This window comes from Glycine soja, chromosome 15 (assembly GCF_004193775.1).
Source record: "Glycine soja cultivar W05 chromosome 15, ASM419377v2, whole genome shotgun sequence".
Classification (NCBI taxonomy): domain Eukaryota; kingdom Viridiplantae; phylum Streptophyta; class Magnoliopsida; order Fabales; family Fabaceae; genus Glycine; species Glycine soja.
The window spans coordinates 46,950,402-46,970,408 of NC_041016.1; the positions used below are offsets into that span (position 1 = coordinate 46,950,402).

General features: G+C 35.5%; 1 protein-coding gene across 1 annotated transcript; it reads left to right on the forward strand.

The window, feature by feature from the left end:
- Window positions 1–11,327: 11,327 nt before the first annotated feature.
- Window positions 11,328–11,743, forward strand: LOC114386221. Its single transcript, XM_028346193.1, has 2 exons — window positions 11,328–11,384; window positions 11,465–11,743. The coding sequence occupies exons 1-2, from the start codon at window positions 11,328–11,330 to the stop codon at window positions 11,741–11,743; spliced, it is 336 nt and encodes a 111-aa protein (XP_028201994.1).
- Window positions 11,744–20,007: the final 8,264 nt, after the last annotated feature.

Genomic DNA, 20,007 nt, shown 5'->3' on the forward strand with positions numbered 1-20,007 from the left:
TTATAAAACACTTCTGCCCCTTTTTCTTTTCTGACGCACAAGAACCCTAACAGAGCAACCAGAGGAGGAGCTCTAGAGAGCACCAGAGACGCCAGCATTGCTAACAGAGAACATTTAAGCGACTACCTCGAGGTAAGGGATGAGTTACTCACACTTGGGGATTAGAATAAACATGTATAGGGATTCCTAGAGGATCAATTTTGGGTTATTTTGGGTTGTTTCTTTTAATTTAAACTCTGTTTTTCCTAAATTTTTGTTTGTCATTGTGATTTAAATTCATTTGTGCAAAGATTAATTTATTTACATATGCTGCAAGTTTTAATTTCATGTGAATTGTTTGCCTATTGCGAAGTTTGATTTAAAATTGAATTATATAATAATAGCAATCATATGTATATAACTGGAAGTGGGGCTCCAATTTGAGTTGTGTGGAGTGGATTAATTTTAACAATAAACCTAGGGTTCCTTGATGTTATCTTTTATGCTTTTCATGAAAAAAAAAAAAAAAACAACAACGAAATATTCTATTGAGGTTAATGGTTTTCTTGGAGTGAATTTGTAAAAAAAAATGTTGATACTTAGATGCTTCCCTTGAAGGTGTAATATATGTGTTTAATTCGTTAATGATCCTGCATATTTAATTGATAAATGGATGGTAGCTGGAAAAAAAAATATACATTCTTCTCAAGATGCAATAATATATGTTTAATATGATTGATCATTGAAAATATTATAATTGTGAGTACAACATCGACAATACTGATACGCGTAGTTCTTGCTTTTATTTGTATTTATATTCATACTAGATTCTGAAAGTTCCCTGTAAGTATATGCTTGTGAGTTACAAAGAAAAAGAAATATATCAAACAAATTTAATTGATTCATTGTATACGTGCTTGTGGTCCATGTCCTTGCTTTACAGTTTCATATAAATAAAATAAGGTTATAGAAATTATTTGTTTTTCAAAAAAATTAAACAGGGTTGTGAAATTATTATTTTATTCTTTTTCTATTATATACGTTAATAATTAAAAATAGTTACTGTTACGTATGTTTCGAAATTAAATAATTAAATAGTAATTATGTTTAAACATTGTTACTTATATTTCAACATTTAAACAATTGCAAATGTTATATATTAATAATCAAATATTTGTACAACAGTTTTAAATACCTTTGCTTTCTCAATTATATATATATATATATATATATATATATATATATATATATATATATATATATATATATATATATTTGTTACTTTATAAATTAATTGTTGTAAAAGTTTTCATTTTATTTTATTTTGTTGAATTAATATATTTCAATTTAATTTGTATTTTGTTATGTCAAGTAAATGTTACTGTTGAATAATATGTGTAGGGTGCATGAGATGCGGTAAATTATTTTATTATGAAAATGTGATTGAGATGATGTGTAAGTGATAATCATTTGATACGTAATGGATTGTGAATTACATGACTCTTGAGATGTTGTATGTTTTGAGTTGTGAGCCATGAACTATGTAATCACACAACTGTAAGACCCTTTAAGGACGACGAGTTAATGCGCGATGAGTTGTGATGGGATCCACTGTGGGAACCCGACGAGTTAATCACTTGAGGCGCACTGAGTTAAAATATTTTAAATATATATATATATACATTCGAGATTTTGAAAACAATTGAGTAGTTGTGTGTATTGCATAATTCATAGGTAGAGTCTGTGTGTTCAAATGTTTTTTTTTTTGGGTTGGACCTGAATCAGGAGGGAGAGGCCCTGACGGACTCTTCGGAGTGTAGGCCTTGGGGGTCATCCGGTTTGAGTGCTCCTGTAAGCCTGTGCCGATCCCACATGGTTGGAGCATTCTCGCAAAACAGCGTGACCCTGACTGGTCTCCCTATGATTTCACTTAGTGAGAGTGACCTGACTTACCCATTGTGAGGCATGTCCTGTCATGTACTCCTAGGCGCCCGACGAGGTTTTTCACTGAAAAATGGTACCACATCGCATGTAGGCTTGAGTCTAGAGTATTTGTTGCATAACGCATGTGTTTGTCTTTCATTGGGTTAACAATTATGGTTTGATGTTATTTTCTGGAGTGGACGAACTTAAATGAATGTGCATAATATGTGTGATTTTGTGAAACGGTGTTAATTATATAAATTCAGTTGTAAGCACTATATGTTTTACATGCTCTAATATTTTATTATATATGAATGTGATAACTCATTCCCGGTGTGTGTTTGTGTTTAGGCTGATTGCCATTTGTTCAGGTGGGCCATCATATGATGAATTCCATGTTAGAGCCGAAGAGACTTAATCTGTGATAGAGATATGCTCTGATAAGTGTGACATTGGGGCATAGGAATTACTTCGCATGCTATATTTTTCCGTAAACAATATCGTTGAGTTATGTTTTCTGTTTTAGTTCTTTTTATTATTCATTCAGTATGGACGGCCTTGTTTTGAGCCGGAAGAACTTTGTTGTTTTTATTTGAACAATTTCTATTATGTTTTCATTTAGTGAATGTGAACCCTTTATCTTTTGAAATCAATTTAAAGTCAATATGTTTTTTTTAAAAAAAAAAAATTCCGCATGATTTTATTTCCTTGTATTTGTTATTTGTGAGGGTAGAGGGTGTCACATTTAGTGGTATCAGAGCAGGTCGAACCTTTCGGCCATGTGTGTTATGAGTTTTCTGTGTTTCCTTGTGTACTCTGATGTGTTGTATTTGTTTTGTTTGATTAGAGGTGTACTCTATTGTGTTGGTATATTTTTTTTTTCAAAGTTTTGTTTCTTGCGTGACATAGGAAGTAATGGCTGCGAGAAATGAGCGAGAACGACTTCTTACCGAGGCCTTGAACAACTTGGCGCAAGTTATGGCCAATCAGGGAGGCGGTGGAGGAGCAACTATGTACCATGGTTTAGATCGCTTTCAGAGGAACAACCCACCTACCTTCAAAGGGGGTTATGATCCTGAGGGTGCTGAGGCTTGGCTGAGGGAGATTGAGAAGATCTTTCGGGTGATGGAATGTCAGGACCATCAGAAGGTGTTGTTTGCTACTCACATGCTAGCAGATGAGGCAGAATATTGGTGGGAGAACACTCGCCCACGTTTGGAGGGAGCAGGTGGTGCTGTTGTTCCATGGGGAACTTTTAGACAGACTTTTTTGGAGAAGTATTTTCCAGAAGATGTGAAGAATAGAAAGGAGATGGAGTTCCTTGAGCTTAAACAAGGAAGTATGACGGTGGCAGAGTATGCGGCGAGGTTTGAGAACCTTGTAAGGTATTTTCCTCATTATCAGGGGGAAGCTGGGGAGAGGTCCAAATGCGTGAAATTTGTCAATGGCCTTCGACCAGAAGTAAAAATGATGGTAAATTATCACAATATTCATGACTTTGCACAGTTGACCAACATGTGTAGAATCTTTGATGAAGATCAGCGAGAGAAGACTGCTTTTTACAGGAATGCCAATGCTAGTCATGGGAAAGATAAGAAGCCTGTGACTCACAGTCGTGCTAAGCCATATTCTGCCCCTCCCGGGAAATATGGAAACCATTCTGAGGGACAAAGGACCAGCGGAGGACATCACCTAGCTGGTGGGAGTTCTCAGTCAGTTAACAGAGTGTCTCAGCCTGTTGGTGGAGGTGGTGGTGGTGCTTCTGTTACACCTGCTACGCCAATCCGGTGTGCTAAGTGTGGTAGGATGGGTCATTTTGCACGTGAGTGCCCAGATAGTGATGTGACTTGTTTCAACTGCCGGGGTAAAGGCCACCTCAGTACCAGTTGCCCACATCCGAGGAGGGAGAAGATGAGTGGAAGTCTGAATAACCAGAACGGACGACCAAAGACCACAGGGAGAGTGTTTGCTCTTAGTGGTGCTGATGCCGCACAGTCTGATGATCTCATTCAAGGTATGTGTTTCATAAGTCAAGTTCCTTTGGTTGTATTGTATGATTCAGGTGCGACCCATTCATTTATTTCTCGTGTCTGTGTTGAAAAACTTGTCTTGCCTGTGTCTTCCTTGAAATTTGACTTGATTGTGAATACACCTACTAGTGGGTCTGTTTTAACTTCTGATGTGTGTTTGCAGTGTCCTGTCATAATTTCTGATAGACAATTTCTTGTTGACTTAGTTGTTCTACCTTTGAGTCAAATTGATGTTATTCTTGGTATGGACTGGTTATCTTCCAATCATGTCTTATTAAATTGTTTTGACAAATCTGTTGTCTTTCCAGAGTCTGGTGTGAGTGAAGGTGATATGTTTTTGTCTGCTAACCAAGTTGAGGCATCTTTAAGGGAGGATGCACAGGTATACATGATCTTAGCTAGTATGAGTGTTGAGACCAAAACCCCTGTGAGTGATATACCGTTGGTGAGAGAGTTTCCAGAGGTGTTTGAGGAGGTGTCAGGATTACCACCTGAGAGAGAGGTCGAGTTCTCGATAGACCTAGTGCCTGGTACTGGACCCATATCCATAGCACCTTATAGGATGTCCCCTGTAGAGTTGAGTGAGCTTAAGAAACAGTTAGAGGAACTCTTAGAGAAACAGTTTGTGAGGCCTAGTGTGTCACCCTGGGGAGCACCAGTGTTGTTAGTTAAGAAGAAGGATGGGACTATGAGGCTATGCGTAGATTATCGTCAGTTGAATAAGGTAACGATTAAGAATAGGTACCCTTTGCCTAGGATAGATGACTTGATGGACCAATTAGTAGGGGCTTGTGTGTTCAGTAAGATAGATCTTAGGTCAGGTTACCACCAGATTAGAGTGAAGCCTGAAGATGTTCTGAAGACTGCCTTTAGGACCCGTTATGGTCATTATGAGTACTTGGTTATGCCTTTTGGTGTGACCAACGCCCCTGGTGTGTTCATGGATTATATGAATAGGATCTTTCACCCCTACCTAGATAGTTTTGTAGTGGTCTTCATAGATGATATCTTGGTGTATTCTAAGACTAGAGAGGAACATGAGGAGCATCTAAGAGTTGTGTTGCAAACCCTCAAAGACAATAGACTGTATGCTAAGTTGTCCAAGTGTGATTTTTGGCTAGAGGAGGTGAGCTTCTTAGGGCACATTATATCTAAGGGAGGGATAGCAGTAGATCCTTCCAAGGTAGAGGCGGTGATGAGTTGGGAGAGTCCTAAGTCAGTGTTTGAGATTATGAGCTTTCTTGGCTTAGAAGGATACTATCGTAGATTCATAGAGGGTTTTTCTAAGCTTGCCTTACCTTTGACTAAGCTTACTCGTAAGGGTCAAGTTTTTGTGTGGGATGCCCAGTGTGAGAGTAGTTTCCATACCCTTAAGGAAGAAGAAGAGAACGTGTAAAAATAATAATAAAAGAAAGAAGAAGAAGAGAACGTGTAAAAATAATAATAAAAGAAAGAAAATACACTTTGTAACCTATTGAACTCTTAAAGAGAACTCATTAAGTCAAGAGAGAGCATAGGATAAAAGCAAAAAAAGAAAAAAAGAGGAGCAATGCGGAGGCCAACAAAGAGACCTGGCAACCATTTCCTCCCCTCTACTCGTTCCCCCCTCCTCTCCCACTCAAACTCATAGCCTGCCAATTCAAAGGTTCCTCCCACTTTTCCACCCATATATAAAAAAAAAAATCACCCCTTCTCTGTCTCTGACCTCCAATCTCTCCTTGCAAATAGACCTTTCTATGCAGCAGCATATTGGTTTCTCGCGAGTTCAGTTGTAAATGTATCATTCTTTAAAGAACTCAAATAGTAACCTCATACTATTTTTCTTTTTTCGAATTTATTAAGAATAATGCGCGATTGAACAAAGGGATTTTACTTGTTTGTTTGAAATCCACCATTGTCAAGGCTTGATTTGAAATTTTGTAACATTGTTATTTAAGTTTTGCAGCATCAATCATTATGCAATTCGAATTTAGGTTTGAGGTGCACGATCTAATGTGGGTAGTGGAAATTCTAGATAAAAAAATTGTTATTTACACTCTCTTTTTCATACATGCATCCCTTTTCATTTTGGGCCTAGCCCATTCTTTTGCAAAATCTGAAACAAAATGAAAATGTTATTTACACCCCGTCTTTCATACATGCACCCCTTAGTAGGTAGATCTTTATTTTATTTTTTTCTTTGTTGTCTCTATCGTTTATTTTATTTTGCAATATGATTTTGTTTTTATCATTGTCTAGCTAGTTAGTTTAATTAATAATGTATTGTAAATATCTCGTTGTTCATTTTATTTCTTCTATGTTTTAATCTCGCATCCTTAATTACTAAGTGTACTCCCCACTTCTATTCTACCTCTTTCTATTATTATTCTATTTATCTTATTTCATAACATTATTTCAATTATTTATTTATTTTTGCAAATCCACATCAGTATTCTTTAGTACACACTTACACTATGTGCACTCAATGCTAGGTCTCCAACTTGCTTGGTAGTGTTCAATAACGTGTGAGTAAATTTTGTGAATGACATGTTGGGTCTTTGACTTGCTTGAGTTCACAAATTTTGTCACAAAACTAAAGTCTTTTCTAAAAATGGTAAAATTCTCAAATAAATAATCCTTCAATGTTGCACGCACTCCATACTGGGTCTCCGACTTACTTGGTAGTGTTTCAATAGAGTATGAGTAAATTTTGTGAATGTCATATTGGGTCTCTGACTTGCTTGACTTCACAAAATTTATCACAAAATCAAAATCTTTTAAAAAAAATAATAAAATAAAATCAACCCAACACGCAAGATCTTTTTTTATAAAGAAGTATGTAAATTTGATTTCCTCATTGTACCTGAGGATATATAGGAGCAAGGGCAAATCCCTTGTCGACAAAAAAAAAACTAGAAAAATAAAATCTTTTTTTTTTAAATTGATTTCCTTTTCTAAAATAAAAAAAATATAGTGTAACAAAATATAATTCATGTTTTAAGGGAAGATAAATAATTAAAAGTCACTTTATTTTAGCACACTCTATTAAAGGTTGTCATCTTCATGACAAACACGTGGGGTGGTAACACCTTCCCCGTGCGTAAACGACTCTTGAATCTTTTTTCTCAAACCGTAGACCATTCCTTATATTTTTGGTTTCTCTAATATTTTCCTTAAATAAACATTGGCGGGGACTTCCCAAGTTTTCCATTTTTTGGAAACTAATTTATTTATTTGATTATTTTTATTTTGTCGTCCCATCGTGGCCCACATTGCGACAGAGGTACTGAGACCTCCTCAGATAAGTGTTCATTTCCCTCAGAGATTGAAAGACAAAAGTGATGATTGAAAATTTTGCTAGATTCATTGAGATGCTTAAAAGTGTGGACATCAATATCCCCTTTGTTGGGGCAATTTCCCAAATGCCAAAGTATGACAAATATTTAAAAGAAATGCTTTCAAACAAAGGAAAGTTGGTAAACTTTGCTATAATTGGTCTCAATGAAGAGTGCTCTATTGTGGCTTTAGAAAATACCTCTTATGCTCATAGATCTAGGGATTTTTTTTAGCCCTTTGTACTACTGGTAGCTTGCAAATTAATATAGAGCCTTATGTGATCTAGGTGCAATCATTAATCTAATGTTTTATTCTGTTTATAAGAAGTTGGGGTTATAAGAACCCTAACCCACTAATATTTCTATTATGTTTGTGTTAACTCATTTATAAGTATACCAATTCGTCTTAAATAGTAAAGTTTACTCGGAAGTTCGAGTGTTGAATCCACAAGGACTTTGTTTGTACTTGAATTGATGTATATCCAATTTGCAAGCAAGAAATAAAGAATTGTAATAAAGATAAGAGAGAAAAAAAATAAAAAGTAGAAAAGTGTAAATGCAAAAGATGACTTCAGAATCTAAATATGTTGGTGCTTAGCATGCCTAACTACCATCGTTGCATTGTTAATGAGTTTCTCTATTTAATACTATTCCAATTTCCACCCATGTTTACTATGATACTCAACCCTGATCCCTCATGATGAAGAGCCTAATTTGTCTATTCTCTCTCCCAAATTCCTTTGTAGAGATAAAATAGTAAATTGCATGAAGTTTAAAGATGTATGCGTAGGCTAAACAATATCACCCTATCCCTAGAAAATATAGATTTGTTTAGATTCCCTTTCCCAATTATTTAGAAATTAAACATTTCCCAATGCCTAATCCCTAAACAGATGCATAGATGATCAGAAGATAACAATGACAATAAAGAGTAGGAAAGAAACAATAAAAATTGGCATTGCATTTAATAGATAGTAAGGAAATATTACACTATAAGGGTATTGGCTACTAGGCTCCCAACAATGGGGGTTTAGCCTCTCATTGCCATGAGAGGATTTACACTTTAGGGCTTGATGTGGATAGAAGAAGAAAAGGGATGGATAGAAGAGGAGAAGGGGATAATGGATATAGAAAGATGGTTCTCCCTATTTGAGATACTTAGGCTTTGGATGTATTCATTAGAAAACTCTTGAGTCTCGGTGTGTTTTTCTCCTTTGCTCCCTACATATTTTATATGCCTAAGGTAGCTTAAAATTCATGCGACCTCACACTAAGCTAGCCTTTTGGGCTTATCGTGTATAGCGGTAATCACACACTTAGCACAAGATTCGTGCTACGCGCGCCTTTAAGCTTCTTCGTAGGCCTTCTTCGCGCTAAGTTTATGCTTGCCTAATCTTTAATTTTTTCTTCAAGTTTTTGCATCAGTTTTTCCTTAAATGCACTTGTAATTTCCTTCTTTTGAATCCTATTGGTCAAAAATTAAAATGATATGAAAATACTCATTATTTCATTAAAAACAACAGTAAAGTAAAGGAATTCTAATCATTCTTAGTCAACATATAGTATCCTTTTATTTTGATTTTTTTATTAGTATTTTGTTTTACAATTTTATATTTCATTATTTTCCGTTTTTATTTAAGTTAGGTATACTTTTTCTATTTTATTCTAAAATGCATTAAGAATATTGCTTTGGATTAGTATGGGGAGGGGTACCATTTTCTTCCCATGCTTGAGACTATATGACATGACTTTATGCATTGTTTTGATTCTTAAGATGTGTGATTCGTGTAAATGTCTCTGTGGTTGAATTATTGTGCTTTTAGAGATACCTTGTTTCTATAAAAAAAAAATTGAGTTACATTGGGGTAACATGAATTTTCTCAAGTGGAGAAAGATTAGTAGAAAAGTTAGTAGGTTTCTCTTTTAGATTCCCTTATATATGTGAATTTTGAGCTATAATTCTCTTGGTGTGTGTGATTAATCCTTTCAGTAGCATCCCTTCTATATTCTATTTTGACATGCATATCTTCAAATGATACTTGAAATTTTCTAAAAAGATGATGCATACATAAGCATTCTTGAGAACCCATATTTTTTAGACAATTCACTCTTAGTTGCCTAAGTTGAGCCTAATTGAATATTTTCTTTAATACCTAATTTTTGTTGTATTAAATTAATTTGTGGCACGGTGAATAGGGACAAAAAATTTGATAATGATAATGCATGTTGTACCAATTAAAGGCAAAAAGGAAATTCCAAACTCCTTCTCTCATGAATCAAATAAAAGGAGTCAAAAGTAAATCAAATAATTTTTTTTTAAAAAGGAGACATTGCCCCAAGTGCAACAAAAAATAGAGAAAGAGGAAAATGAGTGAAAATCAAAGTGAATAAGGTTGATGGAAAAGAAGGTAAAGGGTCCCTTGAACTTTGAGTAACTGTTGTCTATCTTGGTTGGAGCCCTTTGTTGCCTATTTCTTTCAGCATTTACCTTACATTACAAGTCTAACCCATTACAACTTGAATTGTCTCTTTTATTTGGAAATTTTTAAGTGTATATTAGAGTTGAATTGATTGATTAATAGAATAGTGAACATCTTCAATGAATTGTGATTTGAGTGTTTCTTGATATACAACTTTACTACTGAGAGATGGTGAAAAGAGTGGACATGTTTGCTCATTGAGATTATTTTTCAAGAACAATTAAGCCTAATGGATTTCTTGAGTTATTCTATGTGACTTGATGTATGTGAATGATTGTATGAGATAATGCAAGGAGTTTTATTGCATGAGATTTTACTTGAGGAAATTTGTATATTTTGATATAAGAATCAGAACAATTGCTTTAGGGCCAACAAAACTCAAGCGTGGGGAGGATAATATGATAAACCCAATTTTGATCACTTTCTTGTGTTGTTCTAGGCTAGTTTCATGCATTCATGCTATATTTTGTTGGTAGAACTCATGGATTTTAGTTAGTTTGTGTTAGATATGTTGGACTGTAATCCAAAATCTAAAAGTTAGTTAATATGGTTAGAGATATACATGGGTAACCAGTCAATTGTATGTTGTTGTAAATAAACTCATTTCTTGTATTGACTAAAAGTTAGTTAATGAGAAAACCTCTTTTCTCTCATCTTGCATTATGTTTATTCTTCCTCTTATTCCCTTCAATATGCAGATGTGTATCTAGCTTGCTCTAACAGATTGGTACCATAGCTTGTGCATAGACAGGGGCCCGTGAAAAGGAAGCAACATTGTTGTTGTTGTTGAGGGCATTGCTATAGGCGTGCTGTTATGGCTGCTGTGAATGCCATACCTAGAAATCTTCCTGTGTTTGATGGGAAAGGTTATTAAGATTGGTGCGTGAAGATGGATGTTATTCTTGGATTCCAAGAACTTGATGAGATCGTGAGAGATGGGTTTCAAGAACCCTCTAAGAATGCTTCAACAGAACAAAAGGAGATGCATCGAGAGAACAAGCGACTAGACTACAAGGCTCAAGTTCTTTTGCATCAATGTGTTTCTACAAACGTGTTCCAGAAAATTTCATAGGCTGCAACCTCGAAGAAAGCATGGGATAGTTTGCAACAAGTATATGGCAATACTGGGAGAACAAAAAAGGTCAAGCTACAATCTCTTAGAAGACAATATGAGTTGTTATCATTGATAGAGCAGGAAAACATCGCAGACTATTTTAATTGAATTCAGGTGATGACAAACTCAATGCGAGCCTGTGATGAAGCAATGGTTGATTCAAAGATTATGGAGAAGGTGCTCAAAACATTAACATCCAACTTTGATCACATTGTAGTAGCCATTGAAGAATCAAAAGATCTTGAGAATATGACTGTGGAAGAATTGCAAAACTCTTTGGAGGCACACGAGCAAAGGGTGCTCAAAAGAAAGAGTAATGATAAAGTTGAAAAGCAGGCACTTCAAGCCAGAACCAACCACAAGTCTAGAGGTCGTGGTGGCTTGAACAAAAGAGGAAGAGGAAGACATAGAGGAGGCAAAAGTGGTGATCGAAATGCAAAAACACATAGTTCAACTTCCTAAGAGCAGATTCTTGGAAGCAATTCAAATGAGCAGCGTGATAATTCCAGTTCTAGAGGAGGAAACTTTTTCAAAAGTCAAGGTGGTAAGAGGCCTATTGACAAAAGAAAGATCCAGTGTTAAAATTGTGATAAATTTGGGCACTTTGCCCATGAATGCTGGCAGATTGGCAACAACAATGCCCATAGCAAATACAAGAAGAATGATTGGGCACACTTGGCACAGGAAGAAGATGGATTTGATTCAGACCAAGTTTTGCTTATGGTAACCACGAGCAGTAAAGAAGACTATTCATCTTGGTATCTCGACATTAGATGCTCGAACCACATGACAGGCAATAGAGACTGGCTAGTTGATTTCAATCCAAATGTTACCACTAGTATGAGGTTTGCAGATAATAGCACTATTCTTGCAGAAGGTATTAGGAAGGTGATGATCACATGAAAGAATGGAGAGACAACATATATGCATAATATGTTGTATGTACCTTCAATGAAAAATAATCTACTTAACTTGGGGCAAGTCCTTGAGAAAGGATTTACCATGGCAATGCAGGGAAACCATATTGAGATCTTTGATGATAAACAAAAACTAGTTCTCAAGGCACCATTATCCAGAAATAGGACCTTCAAGGTGAATTTAAGTATTGCTGCCATTCAATGCTTGTCCACTGTTAACACGGAAGAAGATAACTGGCTATGGCACTACAGATATGGCCATTTAAATTTTAAGAGTCTGCATCAACTAAGCAGCAAACAAATGGTTCTTGGAATGTCATCCATTCACTCACCTCAGAAAACCTGTGAAGGATGCTTGATTGACAAACAACCCAGAAAAGCCTTCAAGACCAAGGCACCACAAAGAGCTAAACAACCTCTTGGAATAGTCCATTTAGACGTGTGTCGACCCTTTGATACTCCATCCCTTAGTGGTAATAGGTATTTCCTGACTTTTGTGGATGAATTTACCAAGAAGATTTGGATATATACGTTGAAAGACAAAGGTGCAATATTTTCTCTCTTTGTGAAATTTTTCAAATCAGTTAACAGACAATCTGAATTGAAGCTAAAGATCCTTAGAATAGATGGAGGGGGTGAATATAACTCTAAGGAGTTCAAAGAATTTTGTGAAGCTAAAGGAATTGAACATGAGGTAATAGCTCCATATACACCTCAACATAATGGCTTGGCAAAAAGGAGAAACAGAACCCTATTGGATATGGCTAGGTGTATGCTTAAAGGGAAAGGACTACTAAATTGCTACTGGGGAGAAGCTGTCACCACAGCAGCATATGTTTTGAATAGATGTCCCACTAAGAGACTTCAATCTATAACACTTGAAGAAGCTTGGATCGGAGACAAGCCTATGGTGAATCATTTGAGGATTTTTGGGTCTCTTAGCTACAGACACATCCCAAATGAAAGGAGGAAAAAGCTAGATGATAAAAGTGAAGCTCTTATCCTAGTTAGATTTCATCCAACTAGTGCATACAAACTTTACAGCCCCTTGAAGTAGTAGGTGGTGATTAGCAGAGATGTCATGGTAGATGAAATTGTAGCCTGGAAATGGGAAAATGAGTCTAAAATTCCCAACTCATATATTCTTAAGGACAACCCAAGAGCCAAGGCTGTTAACCCTGCTAGCTCAATACAATCTCCTATAAAAAGGTCACAGAGAACAAGATTTCCCTCTATAAGACTTACAGGTTATGAGCTGTACAGTAATGGTTCAATCTCTAATGATGGTGAAATGGTACATTTTGCTTTTATCGTTGACACAAAACCTGTACAATGGAAACAGGCCTTGGACATCAGATAATGGAAGGCTACTATGAAAGAAGAGTTGGATGCCATAGAGTAAAATAGAATCTGGGAGCTGGTTGATTTGCCACATAATAAACATCAAATTGATGTGAGGTGGGTGTTTAAAGTAAAGCTCAAACCAGATGACTCAATTGCAAAACACAAAGCCAAGCTCGTTGCAAAAGGATTCTTCAAAAACAAGGAATTGATCATACAAAAGTATATGCTCCAGTTGCAAGAATGGAAATAATCAGATTAGTTATTGCTATTGCTAGTTCTAGAAATTGGACCATATGTTAGCTTGATGTCAAATCTGCCTTTTTTAATGGTCCACTAGAAGAAGAAGTATACATTTTGCGGCCACCAGGATTTGAAATAAAATGGAAGGAACATAAAGTATACAAATTACTTAAAGCTCTTTATGGCCTTAAGTAGGCCCCTCGAGCTTGGAACAGAGTGATTGACAATTTCCTTAGCAAACAAGGATTTGTGAAATGCACAGTAGAGTTTGGTGTGTATGTAAAGGAAGCTCAGCGCAAGAACTTGCTATTTGTATGCCTGTATGTGGATGATTTGATCATTATAGGAGATGCGAATGTGTTGGATCAAGTGGCCTTGGAATAATTAAGAAGGGGGGGGTTGAATTAATTATAAATTTACCTTGACTAATTAAAAAACTTATCCTTCTTAATGTTACTAGATTCAATTAGGTTTTTACTATAATGTTACGAAAGTAAAGAACATAAATAGAAACTTAACCAAAAGTAAAAGCGATAATTAAAGTGCACAGCGGAAATTAAAGAGTGTAGGGAAGAAGAAGACAAACATAAGAATTTTATATTGGTTCGGCAACAACTCGTGCCTACATCCAGTCCCCAAGCAACCTGCGGTCCTTGAGATTTCTTTCAATCTTGTAAAAACCTTTACAAGCAAAGATCCACAAGGGATGTACCCTCCCTTGTTCTCTTTGAACAACCAAGTGGATGTACTCTCCACTTGAACTGATCCACAAGAGATGTACCCTCTCTTGTTCTCAATTATAACAATCCAAGTAGATGTACCCTCTACTTGTACCACAAAGGATGTACCCTCCAATGTGTTAAGACAAAGTTCTTAGGCGGTTAGTGTAACATCCCAATTTTCATAAACTAGATTAAAAAGGATTTTTATTTATAAATAAATAGAGTTTTAAAAAATGATGAGATTTTATAAATAAAATAAATAAGGAGATATAATTATTAATTAAAATAAAGATTTGAGAGAAAATAAAAAGGGTATTTTATTTATTTGTTTGATAGAGAATAAAATAAAGTTTGTTTTTTTATAAAATAATAAATAAATAGAGTAAACCTAGCTATAAATAGTGTTAGGTCAGTTTTCACACTGACGGTGCCTTTTCTTTCCCTCATTTTCGTTTTTCTCCTTTTCCTCTCAAAACTCTTTCTTTTTCCCGCAGCCCACCAAACCTGTCTCAGAAAAACGACGATCTCAGACTCATTAACCATTGGAACGTCGTGAAATTGGAGTACCACGTTCACAACCCAATTCTGAGAATTCTCACCGTTGGGAATTGCAAAAACATGTCAGAGATAAGAGAAATACCCTTCGCACCGTAGCTTTCTCTTTTCCCGCAAAAACCCAAAACGGTCTTAGTAAAACTACGATCTCGGTTTTGTTAACCGTTGGATTTTCATGAAATTTGTATATGTTGTTCGAAATTCAATTTCTCAAACTTTCATCGTTGGGATTTGTGAGATATTATTCGTGGAGGGAGAAAAAGGAATCGCATGAAGATAGTACAAGTGGAGACTTTAATCTCTTCTCCGTCTCTCTGACGTTTGGGAACTCTATCAGAGCAGTCAGAGGAAAAACTGGAGGAATCTTAGAAAACCGTTAGAGTAGACATAGCAATGGGGCGGGTCGGGTACAGGTATTGTCTCCCCAATCCCTTACCCCGACTCCTCAACATATCCCCATACCCGTACCTGATACCCGACAGGTTTGAGTTTATTGTCTCATCCCTGTACCCGTCGGGTACCCGTCGGATATCGGGTATCCCCAACCCCGTTCCACACACCATTTAGAAAAATATTTTTTTTTTGTAAAAAAGTATTAAAAATTTGATTTTAGAAAAAAATAAATTGATTGTTAAACATTTATTTTTAACTACTTATATATCAATAAATTTATTATAACGCGTGTGTCTACATAAATAGTTTAGAAAATAATATTAAATTATGTAAAAAATTTAAAATAAAATTAACTAGTAATAAAAATTATATGTCTTTTGATTAAATTATGCAAAAATTCTAAAGATTTTAAGTGGCGGGGCGGGTTCGGGTTCGGGGTCGGGACGGGTCTAGTAATCCCATACCCGTACCCGTACCCGACTTTTGGTTATCGGGAAAAACCCGAACCCGTACCCATACCTGGTCAACTCGGGTATTACCCGTCAAAGTCGGGACAGATTCGGGCAGGTACTCACGGGTACGGGTTTTCTTGTCATGTCTACGCTAGAGATACCGTTGTCGCTGTCGGAAGACACGTGAGTCCGCTTAGAGGTAAGGGATGAGTTTATCGCAATTGAGGGTTAGAATGAACATATGTGTAGGGATCCTTAGAGAACTAAATTTGGGTTTATTTTTGGATATTTATTGAATTATAATTTTCCCTTTATGATTATAAATATAATATTATTGTGTTCTATGTAGCAATTGATGTCCTTATGAAAATTGATTGATAAACTTGAGTGCTCTTGATGTCTTTGTGTTTAACCCATAATTTTGATATAATTGTGAGAAACTATTTCAGGGGTTTTACACCCCATGTTGTGATAAAATCTTTTATATAAATTGTTACGTTGAGGTTATGAGAATATGATTCAAATTGTGAGTATGTGATAAATTGAACATGTGACGGATGATGAAATATATATATGTGCATTGAGTTGTGAACTATGAATTGTACAATCACACGACCATAAATCCCTTTAAGGGCGACGAGTTAATGCTAAGTCCCTTTTAGGGCGACGAGTTGATGCTAAGTCCCTTTTAGGGTGACGAGTTGATGATAAGTCCCTTTTTGGGCGACGAGTTAATGTTAAGTCCCTTTAAGGGCGACGAGTTAATGATAAGACCCTTAAAGGACGACGAGTTAAAATTATTTTGAGAATAATTAAGGAGTTGTGTGTTTTGTACAGTTCATAAATAGAGTTTGTGTGCTAAAATGTTTTCTGGGTTGGACCTGAATCAGGAAGGAGAGGCCCTGACGGACTCTTCGGAGTGTAGGCCTTGGGGGTCACACGGTTTGAGTGCTCCTTTAAGCCTATGTTGATCCCATATGGTTGGAGCATTCTCGCAAAACACTGTGACCCTGACTGGTCTCCCTATGATATTACCTAATGAGAGTGACTTGACTTTCTAATGTGTGGTTTGTCTTATCATGTACTCCTATGCGCCCGACGAGATTTTTCACTGACATGGTACCACATTGCATATAGGCTTGAGTCCTAGTATAACTGTTGCATACGCTTGCTAATTGTTTGTTATGAAATTGATGTGTTATTATGTCTTGATTGGAGTGTGTGATTCTTGTGTATTGTGATTGATGATTGAAAAGTAAATTTTGAATGACAAAGGGATGAAATAATGTGAGATATGCTAAGTAAATTGTATTTGGCTATTATATGTTGTTTTGTTTCTCTCTAGTAGTTAGGAATGTGATAACTCACTCCCGATTTGTTGTTTGTGTTTGGATCCTGTGATGATCTTGAACCTTGTGTTCGGGGGAGCAGATGGCTAGGTGAAGTGCTTAAAGGAACCTTGTGCTGAAGAAAGTCGGGACACAATGCTCTGATAGGATGTGACAGTGGGGCATAAGTTTTATATTAATTGCATAATGTTAGTCTATTTTATTTTATCTCACTGATTTAACAAAATATTTTTGTAAATTTTGACGGCCTTGTTTCGAGCCAAATATATTTTTAATAAGTTTTAATTGATAATAGTGAAGTGAATGTGAACCTTTTACCCGTGTGAATTTGGTTACCGATATTTTTATATATTTTATTTATTTATATATATGTCGGGGTAAAGGGTGCCACATTTAGTCCTTTGAATCTTTGTAAAGGGGAAACAAAAGATATCTCAGGCAGTTAGTCCTTTGAAATCTTTTGTTTAAGGGAAAGGGAAGAATCAAAAGGATTCTCAGATTGTGTCCTTTTGAATTCTTTGAAAAGGGAGAAGGGAGACACAAAAGAATTCAGGTGGTTAGTCATTCTTTCTTTTGGAAAAGGGATAAGAGAGACACAAAAAGAATTCAGGCGATTAGTCCTTATTGAATTCTTTTTGGCAAAGGGAGAAGAGAATAAAAAGATATAGCACACTTTTGTTTTCTGTGAAAGAACAAGGTTTGGAAAGAAGAAAAGTTAGAAAGCTTTTGGCAAAGGAAGAAGAAGAAAGATAAGTAGCAAAAGTTTCAAGATTTCTCAAAAGTTGTTCAAGAAATTCTAAGAAGTTGTTCTAAAAAGTTATGAAAAAGTTATTGAAATGCAAGTCAAGGTCTTGCTTTTATATACTCTTCATGTCAGTCAAGAAAACCATTGGAAGAGTTATAACCTTGAGAAAAACCTGAAAACCATTGGAAGAGTTACATATCTTGACTTTTTATTCAAAACTTGTAACTGGTAATCGATTACCAAAACCATGTAATCGATTACACAAAGCATTTTATGAAAAGATATGACTCTTCACAATTTAATTTGAATTTCAACGTTCAGATACACTGATAATCGATTTCCAATATATTGTAATCAATTACACCATTTAAGAATCAATTGGAACATTGCAAATTCAGTTAAAAGCTTTTGAAATCAAACTTTGTCACTGGTAATCGATTACAGGTAATTGGCAATCGATTACCAGAGAGTAAAAACTCGGGTAACTTAGAAAATTTTGAGAAAAACTCTTTTGAAAAACAAAATTGTGCTATGTTTGTTTTTTGAAAAATCTTTTCAATACTTCCCTTGTGAAGTCTTCTTGATTTCTTCTCTTGAATCTCGAATTCATCTTTTCTTGAATCTTGAAATCAAACTTCTCTTGATTCTTGAATCTTCTTGATTTCTTCTCATGAAACTTGAAATTAATCTTGATCTTGAACTTGTTGACTCAATCTTGAAATCATTCTTTTGGGATTTTTGTCATCATCAAAACTACTTGAATCAACTTGATTCATCATCATGAAACTTGCTTCTACAGAATGAAGAAATCAAGCAATTCAAAGAAAAGATGAAGTCAGAGTTTGACATGACAGACCTTGGAATCCTGCATTATTTTCTTGGTTTTGAATTTATGCATACACATAAGGGAATCTTCCTACACCAAAGAAAATACACTGGTGAGGTTCTAAAACACTTTAATATGGAGAATTGAAACACAGTCCCAGTACCCGTGATGCCAAACTTGAAATTAACAGAAGAACTAGATGAAAAGCTAGTTGATGCAACATTGTTCAAGCAAATTATTTGCTCACTCAGATTCCTGTGCAACAGCAAACCCGACGTTAGTTATGGAGTGGGATTGCTTAGCAGATTTATGGGTAATCCTCGAGCTCCTCACATGACTACAACTAAGCATATCCTGAGGTATCTCAAGGGAACAAATGATTTTGGTTTATTATTTCCAACAGGGAATGATCAAAACAGATCATGCATTGAAGCCTACTCTGATTCAAACTAGTGTGGTGATAAGGTTGAAAGAAAAAGCACCTCTAGATACTTGTTTAAGTATCTGGATGCACCAATATCCTGGTGTTCAAAGAAGCAAAGTGTAGTAGCACTCCCCTCTTATGAAGCTGAATATATAGGGTCAGCTGAAGCCGCTTGTCAAAGTTTATGGATGGAAGCTTTGCTCGAAGAGATGAAATTATAGTATGAAAGGCCAGTACTAATGTATGTTGACAATAAATCAACCATTAGCTTGTCAAAGAATCCAGTTTCTCATGGAAAAATCATGCACATCAAAACTAAATATCATTTCCTTAGAGATCAAGTAAGTAAAGGAAGATTGGAGCTTGTATATTGCAGCACCAATGACCAAGTTGTTGATGTTTTTACCAAACCTTTGAAATATGAAAGATTTGAGAAGTTGAGAACCTTGTTGAATTTAGAATCAGCTAGATGTTTTGGATTAAAAGGGAATGTTGGAGTGTAATCCAAAATCTGAAAGTTAGTTAATATGGTTACAGATATACATGGGTAACCATCCAATTGTATGTTGTTGTATATAAACTCATTTCTTGTATTGACTAAAAGCTAGTTAATGAGAAAACCTCTTTTCTCTCATCTTGCATCCTCTTCATTCTTCCTCTTATTCCTTTCAATATGCATATGTGTATCTAGCTTGCTCTAACAAGATATGTGATCATGAAGTGTTTTAAGGAAAAAAAATTCAAAACAGACAAAAGCTGAAGAATCATGGTCTTGATGAATTTTGTAGAGACGATTTTGTATGCGACACAAAGATTTTGTATATGGAGTGAAGATTTGATATGACCGAGAATTTCATCATGGTTGTGATGTTTTCATCACGACTGAGCATCGATTTGGCTCCAAACATTCATCTGGTCGTGATGAATTGATCACAATCATGATGAATTTTGTATGCATGAGGTGATTTTGTACTTGCACAATAATTTTGTACGCATATAGGCTAGAGAATTTTCTTTATGAAAATAGTGCAATGATAAGATCATCTGTCAAAGATAACTGGTAAGATTAATTAATAAAAGATTGCAAGGATAAGATCATCTGCCAGAATTAAAGCTATTATAGAATATTATAAATAAGGATTGAGGGCCTCTCTTTCTGGAGTCTTTTATTCCTTTTGTGTTTTTAGAGTTTTGAAGAGC

Coding starts and splice junctions, on each gene's coding strand:
- LOC114386221 (XM_028346193.1), top strand. CDS start 11,328: ATGAGCAGCGTGATAATTCCAGTTCTAGAGGAGGAAACTTTTTCAAAA. Junction 11,385..11,464: donor CTTTTTCAAAAGTCAAGGTG/GTAAGAGGCCTA, acceptor GAATGCTGGCAG/ATTGGCAACAACAATGCCCA.